This window comes from Hydra vulgaris, chromosome 03 (genome assembly GCF_038396675.1).
Source record: "Hydra vulgaris chromosome 03, alternate assembly HydraT2T_AEP".
In the NCBI taxonomy this organism is placed as follows: Eukaryota; Metazoa; Cnidaria; class Hydrozoa; order Anthoathecata; family Hydridae; genus Hydra; species Hydra vulgaris.
Genome location: NC_088922.1, coordinates 178723 through 200000, shown reverse-complemented (window position 1 = coordinate 200000; position 21278 = coordinate 178723). Strand labels below are relative to the sequence as shown.

The window sequence follows — 21278 nt, the reverse complement described above, 5'->3', positions numbered from 1 at the left end:
CCAAACCTCAGTGTCAGTTTCAGGATATTTTTTACAGCACCAGCAACAGTAGCACCAGCATCAGTATCAACAGCAGCAGTAGCAACAGCATAAAGAAGCTTTAGCAAGCTTAAGCTTATTAAAAATCTCAGGTCTGCCATGAGTCAGGATTGCTTTAACAATCTAGCTAGGCTAAGTATTGAGTTTGACATTGCTAAACATATAGACTTTGATACAGTAATATGTAATTTTGGAAAGAAATAGGCATGCAAGGCAACCTTGTTTTAACAAAATTGTACTATTTAGCAACGTTTTTATTTATATTTATAGATTTTCTGTAGACTCTTCTGTGTAATAAAATTTAGAAAATTTTTTTCGAAACTTTTTTATTTAACTCAGAGTGCTTATCTAAACTTGCAACTTAAATTGCTCTGACATCACACTGAAATTTGTCAAGTTGATGTATGTTCTGAAGCCACAGCCTGCTGCCGGGGGCTTTAGTACATACATCGAATGACCAATAGCCTTACTTGCAGTGGAGTGCTGCTACATTGACTTAGGGTTTGGTATGGGGCAGCAATCTTTTCTTTCATTATTCTTCGTTTTTTTCTTCTTTTTTTGAAAACGCTGTATGCTAGAAAGATAAGCAAAACTAGTGAGCAAATGCTCATCTAAACAAGCTATAGAAGATATATATATATATATATATATATATATATATATATATATATATATATATATATATATATATATATATATATATATATATATATACACTCTTTGGTCGTCTTTAATTTTTAGCATAAAATGTAAACTTTATGTTTTCTTAAATAAGAAATTAATTTAGAAAACCGGAAAAAGTTTAAAAACTTTTAGCCCAAACCAAAACCTTCAGTCAATGTAGCAGTGCACCTCACATGTTCTTCCTATTTTTCAATTGATGTAATAGCACTTGCATGTTACTTATTTGTCAGTTAATGTAGCAGCACTCCTTGCATGTTTTATCTATTTGTCAGTTGATGTATCAATACTTCTTGCATGTTATAAATAATTGTTAGTCGATGTAGCAGCATTCCTCACATGTTCTACCTATTTGTTAGTTGATGTTTGTTAACAGTAAAAAATAAAAATAAAAACATTCAGAATGTTTTTTATTAACAAAAAAGATAAAAACATTCCAGTCTATTAGGTTGGGTTTTGTAGTTTTTTAAAAAATTATAAAATTATATTAGTTGTCTCAAGGAAATTTGATTGTTTTGACATGAACTTATGTTTGTCTTCTTTAAACACAAAGAGTTGTTAAGAGCTCCTTGGGCTGATGTCTTTTCACTTTCAGCTGAAAAATGCTCCTCCTATATAACCTTCTGGATTCAGGCAGTAATGAAAGCTTTTATTCCTTCTCATTGTTTTTAAGTCAAGTCTCATTCTACTCCATAGTTTTCACCCTCTTGCGCAGCTGCTATATCTAATCGTAATCATTTTTTCATCTTTTTCAAAAGAACAACTCTCTTGAGAACAAAAAGCTATTTATTATTTCAAGTAATCAATGTAAAAAGGTGCTGCCAGATGCTAAGCTCCATTATTTTCGATTCACTAAGTCTCATATCTTATCTCAGAAGTTAGGCTCTAGAGACTTTTGAAAAATCTTCCACAGCGTCATTAACAAAGGTAGGTCTAACATTCCATCTCTCATTTATGGAACTGTTCTTATTCCCTCTCCCAAGGATAAAGCAGAACTATTTGCATAGAAATTTTCTTCCAACTTGACTCTGGAATTTTATGGCTATTCTCTTCCTTGCATATCAATTAAACAGGTTAACCCATTGTTAGATATTCAAATCACTCCATCTCAATTAAACTCTTCTACAGCTTGTGATTGAGACAACATTTCGGTCACAGTCTTACAAAATTGTTCTCCATAACTCTCTTCACTTCTCTTTAAACTATGTAATAAGTGCTTGACTGAGTTTTTTTTTCCTGTCTTATTAAAAATGGCATCTGTTATTCTAATTTTCAAAAACCCCGGTGAACATTCTGACCCCTCCAATTATTGTCTAACCATTCTTTCTGTTATTAGCAAGGTTTTTGATAAAGAAATTTTTCACATCTCATCTTGAGTCAAATAACTTGCTGTCAAACAATCAATATGGTTTTTGATCTTCTTGCTCTACCGCTGACTTGCTAACTACTGTGACTGAAAGATTTTATTGTGCATTAGATGGAGGCAGAGAGGCTAGGGCTATTGCTCTTGACATATCTAAAGTTTTCGACAAAGTTTAGCATATTGGTTGTCTCCATAAGCTTGTTTTTATGGAGTTTTTGAGATTATCAAATCGTTTCTTTTTAATTGCTTTATTAAAGTCATCCTCAAAGGCCAATACTCTTCTTTATTTCTAGTAACCTCTGGGGTACCTCAAAGTTCTTTCCTTGATCCTATTTTGTTTCTTATCTACATTAATGATTTTTCCAACAACCTTACATCTAAAATAGGACTTTTTGCTGACTTTTGATGACTCAACTTTATACTCCTGTCTTGGCAAAAAGTCTTCTCTTTTTGATTGCATAGAACAGGCAGCCGATCTTGAATCTGATCTCACTTCTGTCATATTTGGGCTGGTTCTTCTAATGATGCTCTTTCTCTTCTATACAAGGTCCAAAAATGCATTGTAAACGTAGTTGGACCCGGTCTATCTGCTAAGCTTGAGCCTCTTTCCTATTGTCATAAAGTTGCATCTCTTTCTCTTTTATACAAATACTACCATGGTTGCTGCTCAAAGGAGCTATCATCTCTAGTTCCATCAACTAAAACTTATTCTTGCTTGACTTGTCATTCATCAAAGTCTCATTCTTTTACTGTATCTGTCCCTACATGCTCCAAAAACTTTTATTTGTTTAGTTTTTTTCCCCGCACTTCAACCCTTTGGAACTCTCTCTCATCTTCATGTTTTCCTGACTTATATAACCTTCAACTTTTTAAGATTTCTATCAACCGTTTCCTCACTCTTTAACTCTATTTATTTTTTCTAGTAACTCCCAACTTAATAGTGATTGCTTGCAGCCTTGTTTGGAGTCAGAATAAAAATTAAAAAAAATAAAAAAAAAGAGCTGTTTTTTACCACAAATGGTAAATTTAGATGTAAAACTATAGGGCTATATATACAGTACTGGGCAAAAGAAAGTCGCACCTAAGAAATTTTTTTAAAAATGTACATTTAAATAAATATAAGTAAATAATATTGAACTTTTATTAAATTAAACTAAGATATTGTTTTAAATAAAGCTTTATTTATTTATTTTAGTTAATGATTTTGTTAATAATATAATTTCAGTACTAACAAAGTGCCAAAGATATCAATAAATGACAGAAATCGCATCATTGTTTTACATGAAGAGGGCTATAGTCAAGTTAAAATAGCTGAATGTGTGAATTGTTCGCGAGCCTCAGTTCAAAAAATAGTTCAAAAATATGATGAAACTGGTGATGTAGTGGATAAAAAGAGGTCTGGTTGTCCCAAGAAGTTAAGCCTGCGTGATGAACAGTTTTTAAAAATAACAGCGCTACGAACTTGCAAGAAAATAAGCACAGAACTCGTTCAAGATCTTAAAAGAGTGGAACTTTAGTACATGCATCTACTGTCTACACAGCTTTTTAATCCAGATTTTATTAAAGATCTATGATCTTTAATAAAATCTGGATTAAAAGGTTGTGTAGCTATTAAAAAAACCTTTACTACGCAAAGGTAATAAAGAAAAAAAATTAAAGTTCGCCAGAGAGTACAAAGAATGGCAGAAAAATCAATGGGACAAAGTATTGTTTACAGACAAATCTAAATTTCAAATATTTGGGACGAATAAACATCAGTATGTTAGACGCAGAAAGGGAGAGGCATTGAAGGAGCCATGTCTAGCATCAACTATCAAACATGGTGGAGGGAATATTCAAGTTTGGGGGTGTATTTCAATAAAAGGGATAGGGGATATTGTTAGAATAACAGAAATGCTTACAGGTGAAAAATATAAAAATATTTTACATAATCATACTGTGCCTTCTGGACGACAACTGATTGGGGATTATTTTATCCTACAACAGGATAACAATCCCAAACATACTTGCAAATTTGGAAATCAAATCTGGAAGAGGAGGGAGTGCTTCAAACCATGCCTTGGCCTCCTCAGAGCCCTGATTTGAGTATAATCGAACATGTTTGGGACTACTTAGACAGAAAGAAGATGGAAAGGTTGCTAAAGAATGTAAATGAATTAGCTTTGGAATGTTCTAAAAGAAAAATAGTATAATATTCCCATCACATTTATTGAAAATCTGTATAAAAGTGTTAATAAAAGACTCCAAGATGTTATGGTAAATAAAGATGGTCACACTAAATATTAAGTCTCTATGTATAGTTATAAATTTAAGTGTTTTTAATAAAACTTGTATTATATTACACAATTTAATAAAAATATGTTTGTATCTATATTTTTGTTTTAATTTCATTTTATTTGACATTTTATCTTGAATATAGTAAATTTAAATAATATGTCCACTTTTCAGTATTATAATACTGAATGCTAAGCATGGTACTGAATGTAAATGTAGTCAAAGCTATTTTTAATTTTAAAGGGCTCTGATCCAAGTACCTTTGAGTTAATTCAAAAGATGCAAACACTGCAAAAAAGACTTATACAAAAGACAGAGGAGGTAAAAATTTTCATAATTTTAATTGGTGGAATAATATGTTTTTGATTTAATAAAACGTTTTTATATTTCTTTTAAATTTAAACACAATAAATATATGTAAAACAGATTTAACGATTTAAATATTTGGTTTAACTTGAATACATTGAAAATTAATAAAAAGTGAACAAAAGTCATCATGATCGATCTTAAGAGAATCGTTTTATTTTGTGAGAATTCATGTTATTGTATCTTTTGAAAATTATGTTATTTTGGGAGAATTCATGTTGTTTTACTTTTTATCTGATGTAAATCATTTGAAAAAATATTTTCTTATTCAGTATGTTAGTTATTATTCGGTCTTCAGGAAAGCCCTTAATTTGTCCAAAAATACTTACAAGTATTTCAAAAATACTTATAAGTATTTCAGTTTCTTTGTTGGTAATATGTCTTTAGGACTTCTTTGATGTTAATAATTTTTTTCAGCTTCTTTTTGGAAATATTTTGTACAACTTCTTTGTTAGTAAACAAAAAAAGCTGACATAATATTTTTTTGCTTTTTTGTCTAGTAATATTTTAACTTTCGGTAACAAATCAGCAGGAGGGCAAGTTTTTAGATCCGAGGTAAGATTTTATAAACTTGTTGGTTAATGATTTAAAAACCTTGCTAATAAAAAGACTGCTTATACAAATATTGAATCAAATTAGTATTCCAAGTTGGGAGTCTCATCTCACTCATCTTGGGCAAATATTAAACATATTTGGCCACTGTCTTGTAAAAGGCCTCCTAGGCAATGGTTTTATGGCTAAAAAGATTCTATCTGTTTACAAGCTTTGTACCCCATTTTCATCAATTAGGCTAGGGTAGATGTATTTATAATACATTGTTTCCTGTTTAGGATGCTGAATGCTGGATTTTCTTGACTCAATGTATGGGTTTTGTTTGTGTCGCTGTTGTTATGACTAGGCAACTTATTCTATTATCTCCTAATGAGGGTACAGCTCTAAAACTCAATTTTATGGTTCTGAGGCCGGCTGAAAGTCAGGTTTCCCAAACTCTGTGGTAGCTCTCAGAGAGGCTGATTCCATCAATAGCTGTAAAATATCAGAGTACTTACAGTATCGTGTTGCGCATGAATGGTATCCCTGTCCGTACTTTTGGTGTGCATTGTCGAGGCTGCATTTAAAACCCTTTGTTACGGCTTAGGGTTTATTAATAGTAATGAGGCAAATGATTGGATTATTAAATAGTGTACTAAGTATTATCTGTGTTTTAAGTCAATTTGTGCTTTAAGTCAATTTGTGCTTTAAGTCAATTTGTGCTTTAAGTCAATTTGTGCTTTAAGTCAATTTGTGCTTTAAGTCAAGTTCTCTTACAAATTTAAGATGACTAAAGTAACAAAAACTTTAAAACAAAAAAAAACCATCCTCATCAATTTCTCTAAATCTATCATTCAATAATATTTTTGGTCTATGAAGTAACTTTTCTTCTGTTGAGTCTTATCTCTTGCAATGGTCACCAGACCTACTTGCTCTTTGTAAGACTAATTAGAGTTTAGCTGTCTCATCTTATAATCTTAGTGTTGATGGTTATCATCCTTTAATTCGTAAAGACTCCGAGGCCCACAACTTTTGCCTTTCTCAATCTCTAACTCAAATTTCCAACTCTCTTTCCAGACAATCTAAATCATTCACTTTCTCTACTCAACTTAGATCTTGTTTCTGATCTTAGTCAGTGCTCAGTTTCTCCACATTCACCCTTTGGTGCTTCTAATCACGGTTTGATCTCTCTAAAACTATTATCTCATTCTTCATCATCATCAGAATCCCCCTATCATCATACCTCTTACAACTACCTTAAAGCTGACCAGGACTCTTTCCGTGATTTTTTTCGTGATGGCTCTTGGGTATAATTCTTTTGTCTTCCTGCTGATAGATGTGCTTCTTATGTAGTTTCTTGGATTCAGGTTGAAATAAAATCTTTTATTCCCTCTCGACGATTCCAAGTCAAGCCTCACTCTTCTTTATGGTTTTCCTTATTGTGCTGCTGCAATTTCCAATCACAACCATTACTTTCATATCTATCAGCAAAACAATTCTCCAGAAAGCAGACGTCTGTTTACTACTGCTAGAAACTATTGTATCAGGTCACGAAATCTCGTATTTCCTCTCAAACACTAGATTCTTGTGACTTTTGGAAAAACTTTAATATTATCTATAGCAAGGGTAAATCTGTTATTCCACCTCTCTTGTTTGGTTCAGATTTTGTTACCTCACCTAAAAACAAAGCTGAGTTGTTTGCTAAGAACTTCTCATCAATATCATCTCTTGATTTCATTAATCGCGTTCTACCATTATATATATATATATATATATATATGTATTTTTTAATGTTTTTTACCTCCCCAAGGCAGGAAATGCCACTACAGGCAAGGAGGCTACTTAATTGTGACGATAACCCTCTTTCAAAACTATAACTCAGAAACACCAACTTTGATTAACAAGGCCGCTGTGCAGAAAAACAAGTTTAGCGCTGTACTACCAGGGATGTGGTAGGGATTGAACTCGGAACCTCTCGCTTATGAAGCGAGCGCTCTACCACTGCATCACTACCGCATTGTATATAGATATAACAGATAAACAGGTTGACCCATTGCCTGACCTTTGTATCACTCCAGCTTCTGTATCTAAAGTGATTTCCTGCTTAGACTCTTCTACAGCTTGTGGTTCAGACAACATATCTGTTATAGTCTTTTTGAAGTGTTCTCCAGAGTGGTTGTCTATACTTTCAAAACTATTTAACAAGTGCTTATCAGAGTCTTAATTTCTAGCCTGCTGGAAAGCGGTATCTGTTGTCCCTATTTTCAAAAGTTCTGGAGAGCAATCTGACTTGTCTAACTGCTGTCCCATTAGTCTTCTTCCTATTATAAGCAAGGTTTTTAAATCTTCAATTAACAAACACTTAATCTCTCATGTTGAATCTAATAGCTTACTTTCTGATCATCAATATGGATTTCAGGAGGGGCTAAGAGAGGCTAAGGCTATCGCTCTTGGCATTTCTAAAGCTTTTGATAAATTTTGGCATACTGGTCTTCTTCATAAGCTCTCTTCTTACAGTGTATCAGGTAACATAAAGGTTACTGAATCCTTCCTTACCAATTGTAGTATAAAAGTTGTCCTCAATGGACAGCACTCTTCTTTATATTGTGTAACTTCAGGAGTTTCTCATGGTTCTATCCTTGACCCTATATCAACTTGTTTCTCCGCGCAGCAGCCTTGTTTTTCAAGATTCGTGTTTTGGAGTTATAGAGTTGAGAGAGGGTTATAACCACTGTTAAGTAGCCTCCCCATCTGTAGTGGCCTTCTTGGCCTTGAGGAGGTGAATAACAACAACAACAACAACAACAAAATATTTTTTTTATTTACATTAACGATCTCCCAAAAATTCTCACATCTAAGGTGGCATTGTTCGCTGATAATATTACCATTTCTTCTTGTCTTGATAAGAAGCCAATACTTTCTGATTGGTTGGAGGGGGCATTTGTGCTTGAAAAGGATCTCACTTCTGCTACAGTATGGGGCTCTCAGTGGACGGCGAACTTTAACTCAGATAAAATTCAGTTATTTTCAGCTAATCGTTATCGTCATAATCTAGATCTTCTTATACTTATGAACGGTAATGTACTTGATGAGTCATCTACCCGTCGTCCTCTAGGATTAACTCTTATTTCCGTTCTTTCTTGGAAAGCATATATCAAATCGATTGCAAAATTAGCATCTGTTTAAGTTGCACATCTTTATTGTGCTCTTCACTTTTTTACTCTAGATTTTATTCTTTATTGTTATAAATCTTTAATCCGTCTTTTTATGGAATACTTTATTCTTTTTAATGTTTATATTTAATAAATAACTTCATATAAGTATTACAAATAATAAGGATAAATGAATTTTTTTTTAAATGCACAGGTTGTCGAACGAGAACTTCTTATTAAAGAAAAAGATAAAATTTATATCGAGTTAAAACAGATACTAGCACGACAGCCTGGTCCTGAAGTTGCTGAACAACTAAGTGTCTACCAACAAAATCTCAAGGCGAAAACAAAGCAAATGAAAGTAATTGCGTTATTCACCTAAGTATTTTGTTACATTTCACAAGAAGTTTAATGAAATTAAAGAATTTAAATTTAATGAAATGAAGAATTAAAATATTTTAAAGGAGTTATGCACCACTTGATACTTTTTATTTGCTCTTTAGGTAATGGCATCCGAATTGAATATGTATGAAACCCAAGTCCAAGAATATAAGTTTGAAATTGAAAAATTATCACGTGAGCTTCAAGACGTTAAAAAGAAATACTTCGTTCATAAAAAAAAAGAACATCAACAAAGGTACTTTATATTTTTTATTCGAGTTTAGGTTTGAAGTTGTGGTGTCTTTTTTATTCCCTTTTTTTTTTTTAAAGAGACCGAGATAAAACTCTTTCTGGTGTTGCGGTCATCTCTCCACAACGAAATGATGTTCCAAAATATACTGGAGGTGGTTTTAGCTTAAAACAACAGCCAAAAATTCAAGCAGTAATTTGATATAAATTGTATATTTTATATTAGAGCAATAATTAATTTTTAAGTATATTGTATAATATATTAGAAAAATATTTTCCTAAATTTTCGCGATGATCACAAGAAACAAATTTTACTACAGATAAAGCTTAGCCGAAAAACTCAACCAATATTTTTATCTCATATTTTTCTGTATTTAATGATTTTTCATTGTATCATCTATTCGTTACTTATAATCTTATGGATTGATAGTAAGACAATTTTTAATTGTCAATTTTAATTTAAGCTTATTACAATTATTAAAACGTTCTTTGTTATATATCTTTGATTGGAGTGAGTAAGACAATTATAATACTTAAAAACGTTTTAAGAAAACCATGAAAAAATATTATTTTTACAGGTTGGGTTCTATATTATGTACATATTCTTTTTCTTGTAAACTTTGAACTGGACTAGTTTTACTAAAAATTTTAACTTTAATTTTTGATAAAAGAACTAAGTTTTTACATATTTTATATATATTTTAAATATTTTCAAAACTAGGCTAGATAAACATTTACAAACAGCTGTAAAATTATAAATTTTTAACTTTAGGCTCCACGACATTAGTCGTTGAAACGACAAAATGTCGATGACATTAGTCGTTACAGCAATTTGTATTATTACTACTGCTCATTAATCTAAGGATACGTTTTTAACATTTACAAAAGTAAAAATAATTTAGATTAAGAAAATTCGAACGTAAAATACCAATTTCAAAAATATTGGTATTTTACGTCTGATTATGGTCTATGCAAATTAGACCGTCTGATTATGGTCTAATATTTAGACACAAATTAGACACAAAAAATAAAAATTAGTACGATGCTGTTTTTGATGTTTTATAACTTATTATTTTGTTTTTTAATGTTTATACGTGTTATTTTTGATATATTACAACATCGCTTTTTTTTAAAAGAGTTTGTAAGTTTTTCGAAAATGTGTGTGTTATTAATTTTTTTAAAAGTATTGAAATAAGCATATCTTATTAGAAATATGCTTAAGCATATTGTTGAGCTTCTTAGACCTTTTTGCATAAGCATACCTGAGCCTGTTTCAAAATTTTATATGCTTATAAAAAAATACATGCATATATTTAGTAAAAATCTTGTTTTATGTAACATTTGTAATTTCTTTAGTAGCGTTTTATAAAACGATTGACTTCATAGTAGTAAGTACTCTTAGGTGCTCAACGCATTATCTTAATTATTAGTTTAATTATATTTGTTTTTACTTTTTATCAACAAAACAAAAAACATCACAAAACTTAAAAAAAAATTCAAAAAAATATATATCAGTCACTGAGAAGAATAAAAACTTTCAGTCTAAACTAAGAACTAGTGTAACTAAGAACTCTCTTCCAACTGTACTTTGTTTTTTTTTTTATTCAATGTTTTCATTTATTTTACTCGTAGTTTTTCCCGCCATTTGCGAAGTCATGGCAATTAATGATTTGCTTTTAATTAAATTTAAAATTATCAATTGGGCGTTGGGACATCTTTTTTTTATATATCACTTTATTGTAATAGAGATATTAAACATCACTTAATGGTGGCGGCTAAATAGAGACAAACAACACTTTCATCTTTAACACTAGCAGGATCAGAGTTAAAACCGCCTGTTAAAAAAAAAATTTTCTTTAGAAATTCTATAAACTTATATTTAAAAATACTTTTTTAGTAAAAACATTTTTACTAAAAAACATGTTTTATGTAACGAAGCTTATTGTTATAGTTGCATTTCATCAAACGATTTCTTTTAGTATTAAACGTTCAGTTTAGGATGAGGTTGCTAATATTGTACCGATGCCTATATTGTACTTTTAACATAATTCGTTATTTTTACAACCCACAAGAAATTTTTTAATTTATTTTTTATCTTTGCTGAACGAAATTAAGGAGTCAAATGTTTTTTTTTTTTTTTTTTTGTCATTCAACTGCATTAAGGCCAAAGTAATCTCTTGTTGGTTTGTTATTGAAGATTTCTTATTTTAGGGATTTACAGCTAAGTGTATCTCACCAAAGAAAGTAGAAAATATGATTTGTTCAGTTTATTTATGTTAAAGCATAATTTATCTAAACTCGAAATAACTACCTAGAATTTAAAATACCTTATTATTAGTAGTCAAATTTTTTAATTAATTGAATGTCAGATTTGTTGCGTAAATTATACCTCAAGGCAGATCCTAAATTGTACCGATGCTACCATTTTGACCGCTAAAAAACGCGCGTATAGTTTAACAAATTCCCTTTAAAAAAAAAAATTGAAATGGCAAAAGAGAGATATGGATCATGGAGAGAAGAGGATATAGAAAAAGCTATTTTTGCTTATCGTTATATCGATATCGAATTAAATGCGTTTGTTTAAAATACGGAATTCCTAAACCAACCTTTAAAAGGCATGTGGAACATGAAAATGTATATGCAAATGACTCAACTATAATTGTTTTTAAAACAAATATAGTATATATTGTTTTACATTATTTAGTATAACTATCTTTATTACCTGCCTTCCTCCTCTATTCTAATTCTAGCGAGCCCATTGGTAAGCATACAATTTAAATAAAAATTGTACCATATTTGGTGATACCTGTTTTTGGCATTTTCCAGAGGAAAAAAAAAATTTAAGTTGCACAGAGTTAATTAAATAAAAAACTTCATTTCATTAGATTATGGGCAGCTAGGTGTTATGTTATGTTATATCAGAATATTTTCAATTGCTTATTTTATAAAAACCATACGTTTTAATCAGTTCTTTTAATCCCTTAAATTGAAAATCATAAAATATTTGCGATGTTGTAAAGTATTAGATATTAAGAAAGTGGTACAATATTGGATAACAATGGTACAATTAAGGATCTAGTTTCCTTAATTGTACTCTTAGCGCTATTTTTTTTATTTTGATTTTTTGGAACTTTGGATTTTTAAATTATGAGTTTTCTTAACACTTTTACAACAAACAATCCCTAAATTATGAAATACAACTGAATATCCACGTTTCAACTCAGTAGATGGCCTACATTTTTAAATTTGGTCTTAGGGGGTACAATATTAGCAACCTTACCCTACATTTATTTAATATTTTAAACAATTGCTTCGATATTTAAAAAAAAAATTCTAGAATAAATATTTTAGCCGTTATCAAACTTACTTTTTTATTAGAATGAAAATTAAAGAGCGAGAGAATTTTTTAGAACTATTTAAATTACTATTTACCGATGTCGCAAAACTCGCCCAGAGGTGGGGTTTGAACCAGGGATCCTTTGAATCTGTGGTAAGTGCGCTACCGTTACACCACGGCTGCTAGATTAAAACATTAGTTTAGAACGTTTCTTATTTGCAAGTTTCCATTTTGAAAAAGCATTGATTTTATTTAGAATTATTTTTAAGAGGAATGCGAATTCGCTAATTTTCAAACATTAATTTATTTTTCTAATTATAAAGTTCATTTATGAAGAGTACTAAGATAATACTAAGATAAAAATTTAAACAAAGAAAAAAATAAAAATTGTCGAATCGACCACTCGCCTTCAATTTCTTATTTTTTACCCAGTCTTTATTTCATTGCATACTTTTAAATTCATTCTTAAACAACTAACTTGAACTTTTCTCAAACATTTAAATTAGGCTTGCATGCGATTAAAATTTTTAATCTCAATTAATCGCATGATTAAATTTTTTGATCATAATTCACAGTTTGTAGATTTTTGACCTAACCCCAACGAAAACACCCGGAAAAATCCTTTTGAGGGATGATAGTACATACCAATAGGAGTTCATAGCAATAAATCTTAAAATCAGGGATTACCGTCCGTGGGACTTTTTTGCGTTTGAAGTTCTAAATTAGAGTGAAAGTTAGTTTTCTTTATTTTCCGAATTCAATAATTAGTTTTACAAAAAACTTTATAAAACAAAAAATGTTCTACATAAAATTCTAAACAACTCTTATCTTATTCATATTTTCCAAAATTTGATTAGTTTTCCTTGAAAAAACATTTTTCTATAAGTTCGAATATTCTTCTTCAACTTCATTGGGTTTGGCTCGTTCTCACTTGATTCTTTGACATTTTTGTTCTTTCTTGTTACCTTTCCTTTAGTTCTAGAGGAAACTGAAAAAAAAGCTTTGGATTATTCTTTGAAATCATTTTTGATCTGGGTTTTACCCCAAATTTACATTTTTTTTAAAGATGCAACTTAGCAATCTGTAGCTATAACTTACCATTGACTTGCTGAGACTAGATTTTTTTGCTATTGTATTCAATGATACAAAACCCTAACCCTAACCCTAACCCTGATGCAATAAATCTAGCGGTTGAAAACAGTCTTTCGCACGGAACTGTAGTCAGGGTTCTTTTCGATATCAACTTCATCTCCACTTGGGGAATCAACTTCATCCAGATCTAGTAGATTGAACGCCTATTTAAGCTTTTTTGCTGATGCCTGTTGCAAATTAATTATTCAAATATTACCATTAATAAAGCATATAGACATCTAACTATTTCAATTAATATTACAATACTCATAGAATTTTATGTATAAAAATAATTATTTTAGTAAATGCAATTTTGTATCATTATTATGTCATAAGAATAATTCAATAAAAAAACAATATCGAATTTATTACTACAAAATACTCGCCTCTTTTGGTTCTTGTTCTATTGATACAGGTCTGAGCTCTGGAACAGATTCAAGAAGCTTTGATAACCTCTGTCAGACATTTGATCTTTCATTTGAAGCTATAAACTATAAATTTTTAAATCTTGAATCTAATGCTGACGAGATTTGCAACCAACTACCATTCGAAAAATCATTAAATCTGCGCTACATTTCATTTACAAATTTTTCTTTAAATGGCGCGATGTAACAAAGATCGTCATCTTGAATAGCCATTTCACGTGATAAGTGGCATATAATTGGTAAACCCACCGAATTAGTTACGTATTTGTTACCACCTAACAATTCTGAAGCCACCTTGCATGGTTGCAAAACATTAGCAATTTTTCCATTTTTTCCCACTCTCTTTTGTCAACATCTGTAAGCAATGGTTTTGCTCATCAAGTGTTACTGTGATGGCTTTTCTATGTTTCAACAAACGTCTCAGCATATCATACATGCTATTCCACCTTGTAATAACTTGCTGAACTAGACTTTCTTATGGCAGGTGGAGGTCAATCTGATTTTCATGTAAATCCATACTATTTGCTGGACTATGTTTAAAATGTTCAAAAATTCTGTGACATTTAGCTAGTATTTTGTCAAATGCGGTCTCTTCAATGGCAGATTTTATAATTAGCTGAACGGTATGCGCAAAACATGGAAGATGTTTGAAGGGAAAACTTGATACAGCCTTTTCAATGTTTCTACCGTTATCAGTACCAATAGAAAATATTTTTTCAAATAATCCCCATTCATTGGCAATATTTGTGATGTGGGTTAAAAGATTGTCACTGGTGTGTCGGTCCAATGTTTGATGAATACCTAACGCAAATAAGTTCAACATCCAGTTGTTATCTACTAAATGGCATGTTAAACCAAGGTAACTGACATTACCCATTGAAGACCAATGATCACAGGTAATTGCTATACTAGTAGCCATGTTTACGATGTCTATTTTCTTTTTCTTCTCATCTTCATTGAGTGTTTGCATTTTTTTTAAATTGTGTGGACGTTGCTGTTCGAATGACATCCGTCAAACCTGAATCTGTAACTATGTTGAGTAGTCGACAGCTACTGGCAAACAATGGCTTCCGCAATTTTCTTTGATTTATCCTCAGAAATTTGTTTATTTACGCCATTTTGTGATTTAATACGGTCGCCAATTGTAAATTATTTTGACGAACTCGAGATAACCAATTTTTTTATCTCGTCTTAAAAAATAAAGACTCCGTTGAGGATAGATTGATTGCCGTTTGAGCCCATAATTTAAATTATTAATAAATAAATTTCGTTAGGATAAGATATTAAAATTTCGGAAATTTAACAAATTGATTGACAAAATAACAACACGATCAAAACAATTTCAAAAAGAAAAAGTATAAGGTTAGAGAGACAAATAAAACAAAATGGCGTCATCACGTAAGTAAACATTGATTAGAAATAAGAAAGTGGTATAGAAATTTCATTATTGCTCAAAAATTATTTTTTGATGCTAATCAAAATTAGCATCGCCAAAAAAATTTTTGAGTTAGAAAATTTGATCTGCGTTAATTTTTTTAGTTTACGTTAAATTATTAGCGCTTTAACGCGTTTTTAAAGCGTTAACTTTGCAAGCCCTAATTTAAATGCTTGTAAAATGATTATCCAGTGAAAAAGACTTAATTAAATCTTTTAAAATATTTCTGTTATCAAGTAGTTTTGGACGCTATCCTCCCTTGAATTCCCTCCCTCCCCCATGAAGTTTTGGTCTTTTAAAGTCTAGTTTAACATTCCACTTCTCTGCTTTAAAAAAAAATTTCTTTGATTTTGTATCAAGACAATTAAAAAGTCTGTTAGTGTCAGGGCTGCTGAGAGCCGTCACGCCGCCTGGGACAGCAATCTTGATTTGCGCCTTTATTTATCAAAATAACCCTATATTATAGATGAAGGACCTTTTTTTTTCCTTCTTTTTATTTGGCGCTCCTTGGATATCTGCCGCCAAACTGTCCCTTTCGCCCTTCCCCCACCCTTGCTTCTCGGCCCTGGTTAGTGTTTACATTAAAAATATTTTTTTCCATGGGAGCAAGAACTTTTATAATCTTTGTTTCATCTGGTAGATTTAAAAGTGGTTGGTTCACACAGCTATTATAATTGCAGCAAATAACTTTGATATTAGGGAGTTTTATCACGTGACATTTTATCGCAGAAAAAAATACTTCGTTTGTTTTTGAAAAACTTCGTCCAAATAACGCAAGAAATGATTTTACGTCGGTGTTGAAGAATAAAAACCCACCTATGAAAGTTAATAGTATATACGTATGTATAAATGTTACTTTTTTTTAGAAAAGGATGTACTACAATAATTTGTTTGCGGACGACGTTTTGCTTTAGAATTGATAAAGTTATTTAACTTTAAATGTTTCAGTTTTGTTTTAAATACAAGTAAATAAGGATTTTTTTTTTTTTTCCCACATAAAAATAGATTCTGCAACTATTTATTTATTATGTGAATAATTTTTGGTTTTTTTCTTTTTTTGTAGTTAACTATGGTGGGTTTTTTGTTTTCTAAGTGTAGATTATTTAAATTTCCTCCGTCTGTAGATATTTTTGAGTGCAATCAAAACTTGTTAAGGTAAATTTGCCGTTTTTCTTTAAAAAGTAAACATCTAAAGATGTTTTCACACATTTTCACACATGAATTTTATTTTTATATACCTGAGATTTTATCACAAATTTTTACTTACAGCATTCTAAAGTGAGTCTATTTTTTGTGTTGTTGATGTTGTTGTTACTAACCAATAAGTAATTTAATTACAACAGTTTCTCAGTAAGTCTTATTATAACTTACAATTTACCTAATTTTAAAGTTATATATATATATATATATATATATATATATATATATATATATATATATATATATATATATATATATATATATATATTTATATATATATATATATATATATATATATATATATATATATATATATATATATATATATATATACATATATATGTATATATATATAATTTATATCATTTATAAATATTTAACTAATTTAAATTAATTTCAAAGTCTTTCACTTATTTTATATTATATTATATATATAAATATTATATATATTATATTAAATATATTATATTGTATATATAAATATTATATATATTAAATTTATATAAATTTATAAATTTGTTCGAAATGATGACTGAATAATCTATATTTGTTTAGATAAAATGATCAATAAAAGTATTTTTGATTGGCATTAAGTATTTATGATTGACATTTGACATTAAAAAATGCATCTTATCATGCAATATATTGTAGATGTTGCGTGGATTTTAATATTAAACTGTTTTGCTTCAAGAAAGCTTTAGCTAAGAAGATGAATAGATTAACTGACACCAACAGAAAAATAAACAACAAAAAATTATTATTAAAATTGTTAGGTGCCTTTTTTCTACCTGTGGCAAATTTCCTCATAATAGTGAATGCATCTGAAATTCGTAAAGAACCAATACTAATAAGCGAAAACAAAATGCTTGAAAAAGTAAATAAATTTTTAAAAAGGAAAATAAAATGATGGATTTAAAAATGGATTTTTTACACTTCTTATAGATTTTGAAGATACGCAATATTAAAAGTATGCAATATAGTCATTAAAGGCAAAAGTGCACCTTTCTCAACTAAATTTTTATCGCATAATCTTAGGTGTCGAATGAGATAAAAAACTTTTTTTCAAACAAAGATAGAAGGAAGCAAAAGAATGAACTTGTCTTCGGAGCAATTATATCAACTTCTTATTGTCATCCAAGCAAATTTAACACATAACAAACAATCTATAAGTAATATAAGTAATAATTTATTTGTATAATACGCGATGCAGCTGTTAAAAGCCAAAAGAAAAAGAATTAATGGGAAAAATTCAGGATGCAAGACTAAACAGTTAATAGAGCAACAACAAAAATATTCCTTGTCAAAATTCATTAACAATCCTTTAATTTTGCAGGTTTTTCTATACAACATTGTGTTAGAGAAGAATTTTCCCTTGCCATAAATTTAAATCTTATTTGATAGATATTCCATATATTTGGACCTCAATATGCAATGCTATATTCTGTATATTTATTAACGTTTTGAGACGTTTTTGAGGTTTATGTGTTACTTATATTTGCTCTTAGATAATACTTTTCATTTCTATTTATTTCAAACTTGTTGTTAAGGTTTTTAGGAGAGAGATTATTGTTAAATTGATACATAAAAACTAAATGCTGAAAGATATTTATTTCAAAAATATCCATCATTTTCCTATCATTCATTATCGGTTTAACTTGTTCAAGCTTATTTTTAATGTAAATCATTATGCACGCATGTTTTTGTAAGCTATAAATAAAGTTTTCATGGTTGAGTACTTGCCCATGATATATTTTCATAACTGATGAAGCAATGAATTAATCCAAAATATATTAGTTTGAGACTTTGCTTATTGATATACGAACTTGTGTCATACCAATACATCATACCAATTGTATTGGTGATCATAGATTGAGTATATCTTATTTGAGGAAGCCAGGATGAATTCTCATCAACAAAAATTCCTCATAATCTTATACTGGCTTGTTTTTTAACTAATTTATCATTTAAGATAAGATCAGGCAACTTAAGAGGAAGATTTTTTTCTTGTGCTTTTTAATGAAATAATATGTAGTTTGTTTTCTCTGAGTAAAGCGAGAGTTTGTTAGCCCTAAACCAATTATTTACTTTATTAAGTTCAGTATTCATGTCTGCATATAATTTCTTAATATCATTATTATTAGGAAATAGATTTGTATCATCAGCAAACATGACTGAATTTAGTTTTAAAGATGCATTGCAAAAATCATTTATATGAATTAAAAACAAGAGTGGACCAAGGATAGATCCTTGAGGAACTCCGCGTAAAACATTTAATACTCCAGATTGTATATTACATATATATTGTTTGCTATTGGTAAGATAACTTTTAATCCAACTGTAAGTTTTATTAATTATACCATAGTGCTTTAGTTTATCGAATAGGATGCAGTGATCAACTGTATCAAATGCTTTTGATAAGTCAATAAAAACATCGAAGTTAAATTTATTTTGTTTAAAGCTATTAGTTATTTGATCAACTAATTCAATAATTGCATGTTCAGTTGAGAGATTATTTTGAAATTCAAACTGGTTTGGGTAAAATAATTTGTTTTAGTGAATTGAATATAGATTTTATTATAAATTACACGTTCGAAAAGTTTTGAAAATAAAGAAAGTATTGATATAAGTCTATAGTTGGTTGTGTCCGAATGTTCATTACATTTAAATATAGAAGTAACTTTTGCTAATTAATCTATCAGAGGAAATCACATAAGTTATTGAGAGCTTTAGTCTCAATAACTTATGTGATTTCCTCAGATAGATTAAGTTGAATCAGGTCTGCTGATTTTGTTGAAGATAATTACATCACTAGATATTTCATCAAACTCTGGTGCTTTTTTTTTTTTTTTTTAGCTTTTTTTCATTATCACAGTTTTTGTTTCATCTTTGAGCATTTTATCAGCAATTTATCCATGGATTAGCAACTGCTTTTGTCCTAATTTGTATGTCCTCTTGTGGACAAGTTTCAATAAAGCACTCTAGAAATTTATCTAAAATATTATTTAAAGCTTCGTTAGTGTCCTGACTTTTACCACGTTTCTTGTTGCTTTTTTTTTGTTGTCATTTTAATGTTTTTTTTACATTTGACGTAATATATATAAATTACATATTTTTCAAATACAAACAAGGCTTCTAAAAGAAGATCACAATGATCTTATCGTCAGAAGCCTTTTACAAAAGAGAGTACGTAAAATATTATAAAAACGCCTTTTTACAATAAGAGTACGTAAAAATAACATAAAAACAATCGTACTTAGATAAATGAAAATAAATTGTAAACAAGTATAAAACAAAACTTGAACATACATGACAATAAAAGTTATTTTTGATCACAAGATAAGTTAAAAATATTCTAAGATATTTTCAATAGGGAGAATGAGATCTTTTAATTTATTTTTAAAAACAGGATAAGTTAGGGGTAAGCCGAAGTTAGGCAAAATAATTTTGTTCAAGAGATGAGCTGCACGATAAGTGATACAGAATTGATTGAATTTTGTTCGACAGAGTGGTTCATTTAAATAATTATTATTCTTCATGTTAAACTTGCTTAGCGGTTTCAAATAAAAAGGTCTTAAAAAATTTTTTTTTAAGATCTATTTTATTTTGAAACCTCAATATTTTTTAATCAAATAAAATCCTGAAAGGAGTTTCATTTGATTAAAAAATATCGAGGAATGTGCGAACCGATCCGCAAAATTAATTAAACGGATTGCATGTTTCTGACGGCGATAGAGACATTGCTTTGATCAGTGCTACCCCAGGCAATAACTCCATAACTTATATAGCTATGAATAAAGGAATAATAAAATTTATTTAAATTATTTTTATCTAAATGAGTACGCGTCTTATATAAAATTCCAATACTTTTTGAAACTTTCGAGCAGACATAGTTAATATGTTTCCGTGTGATGTTCTCGTCAATGAAAACCCCCAGGTATTGAGTTACAGAATTTTTTTTTTATTTCAATATGGTTAATAAGAATTTTTGGTAGATTTAGGAGTAGAGAACGTTTTTTGGAGAGCGGGTGGAAAAAAATCCATTTTGTTTTGCTAACATTTAATGTTACTTTGTTATTTTTAAGCCATTTAGATATGTTTTAAAGTTCTTTGTTCATCATGGAGAATAGTAGATAGATGTCACTGTTAGAGAGAAATAAGTTTGTGTCATCAGCAAACATAATACTTAGAAGATTTGATGCTTTATGCAAGTCGTTGATATAAATTGAAAACAGAAGATAGCCTAAGATGGAACCTTGCGGAACACCACAGGAAACATTTAAAAACTGTTTATGATTAAGTTCATTACAAGAAACAAATTGTTGTCTGCTTGATAAAAAACTTTGAAACCATTTAATTACTCTTTCATCTATTCCGTAATAATTAAGTTTATGAAGCAAAATATCATGTTCGACAGTATCAAATGCTTTTAAAAGATCGATAAAAGTTCCTAATGTGAATTGAGATTTTTCAAAAGAATTGGAAATTTCACCAACTGAATAATTGCATGTAGTTTAGTTATTCTTTTTAAAGCCAAACTGATTGTTGTATAATAAACTATTTAAACTAATTTGTAACACAATCAAAATGTCTGAAACAAATGATTTTAAATCTTTTAGTTGTAATTTTTTAGAAATGAGACACTTCTTATTTGATGAAAATTTTGATCCAGATATTAATTATTTCAATGACATTATTACGGATTGTTCATATTACT

The 21278-nt window shown here is 29.5% G+C and overlaps 1 protein-coding gene across 1 annotated transcript in view; it reads left to right on the top strand.

Annotated features, from left to right (window-relative positions):
- The window catches only part of LOC100206293 (cilia- and flagella-associated protein 58), a 76732-nt gene extending 67448 nt beyond the window's left edge, over nucleotides 1–9284 (top strand). Inside the window, exons 16-19 of the mRNA XM_065792006.1 lie at nucleotides 4601–4678; nucleotides 8621–8767; nucleotides 8910–9043; nucleotides 9118–9284. Coding sequence (XP_065648078.1) covers nucleotides 4601–4678; nucleotides 8621–8767; nucleotides 8910–9043; nucleotides 9118–9238 — 480 coding nt within the window. The 3' untranslated portion in view covers nucleotides 9239–9284. The remainder of the gene's footprint in view (nucleotides 1–4600; nucleotides 4679–8620; nucleotides 8768–8909; nucleotides 9044–9117) is intronic.
- Nucleotides 9285–21278: the final 11994 nt, after the last annotated feature.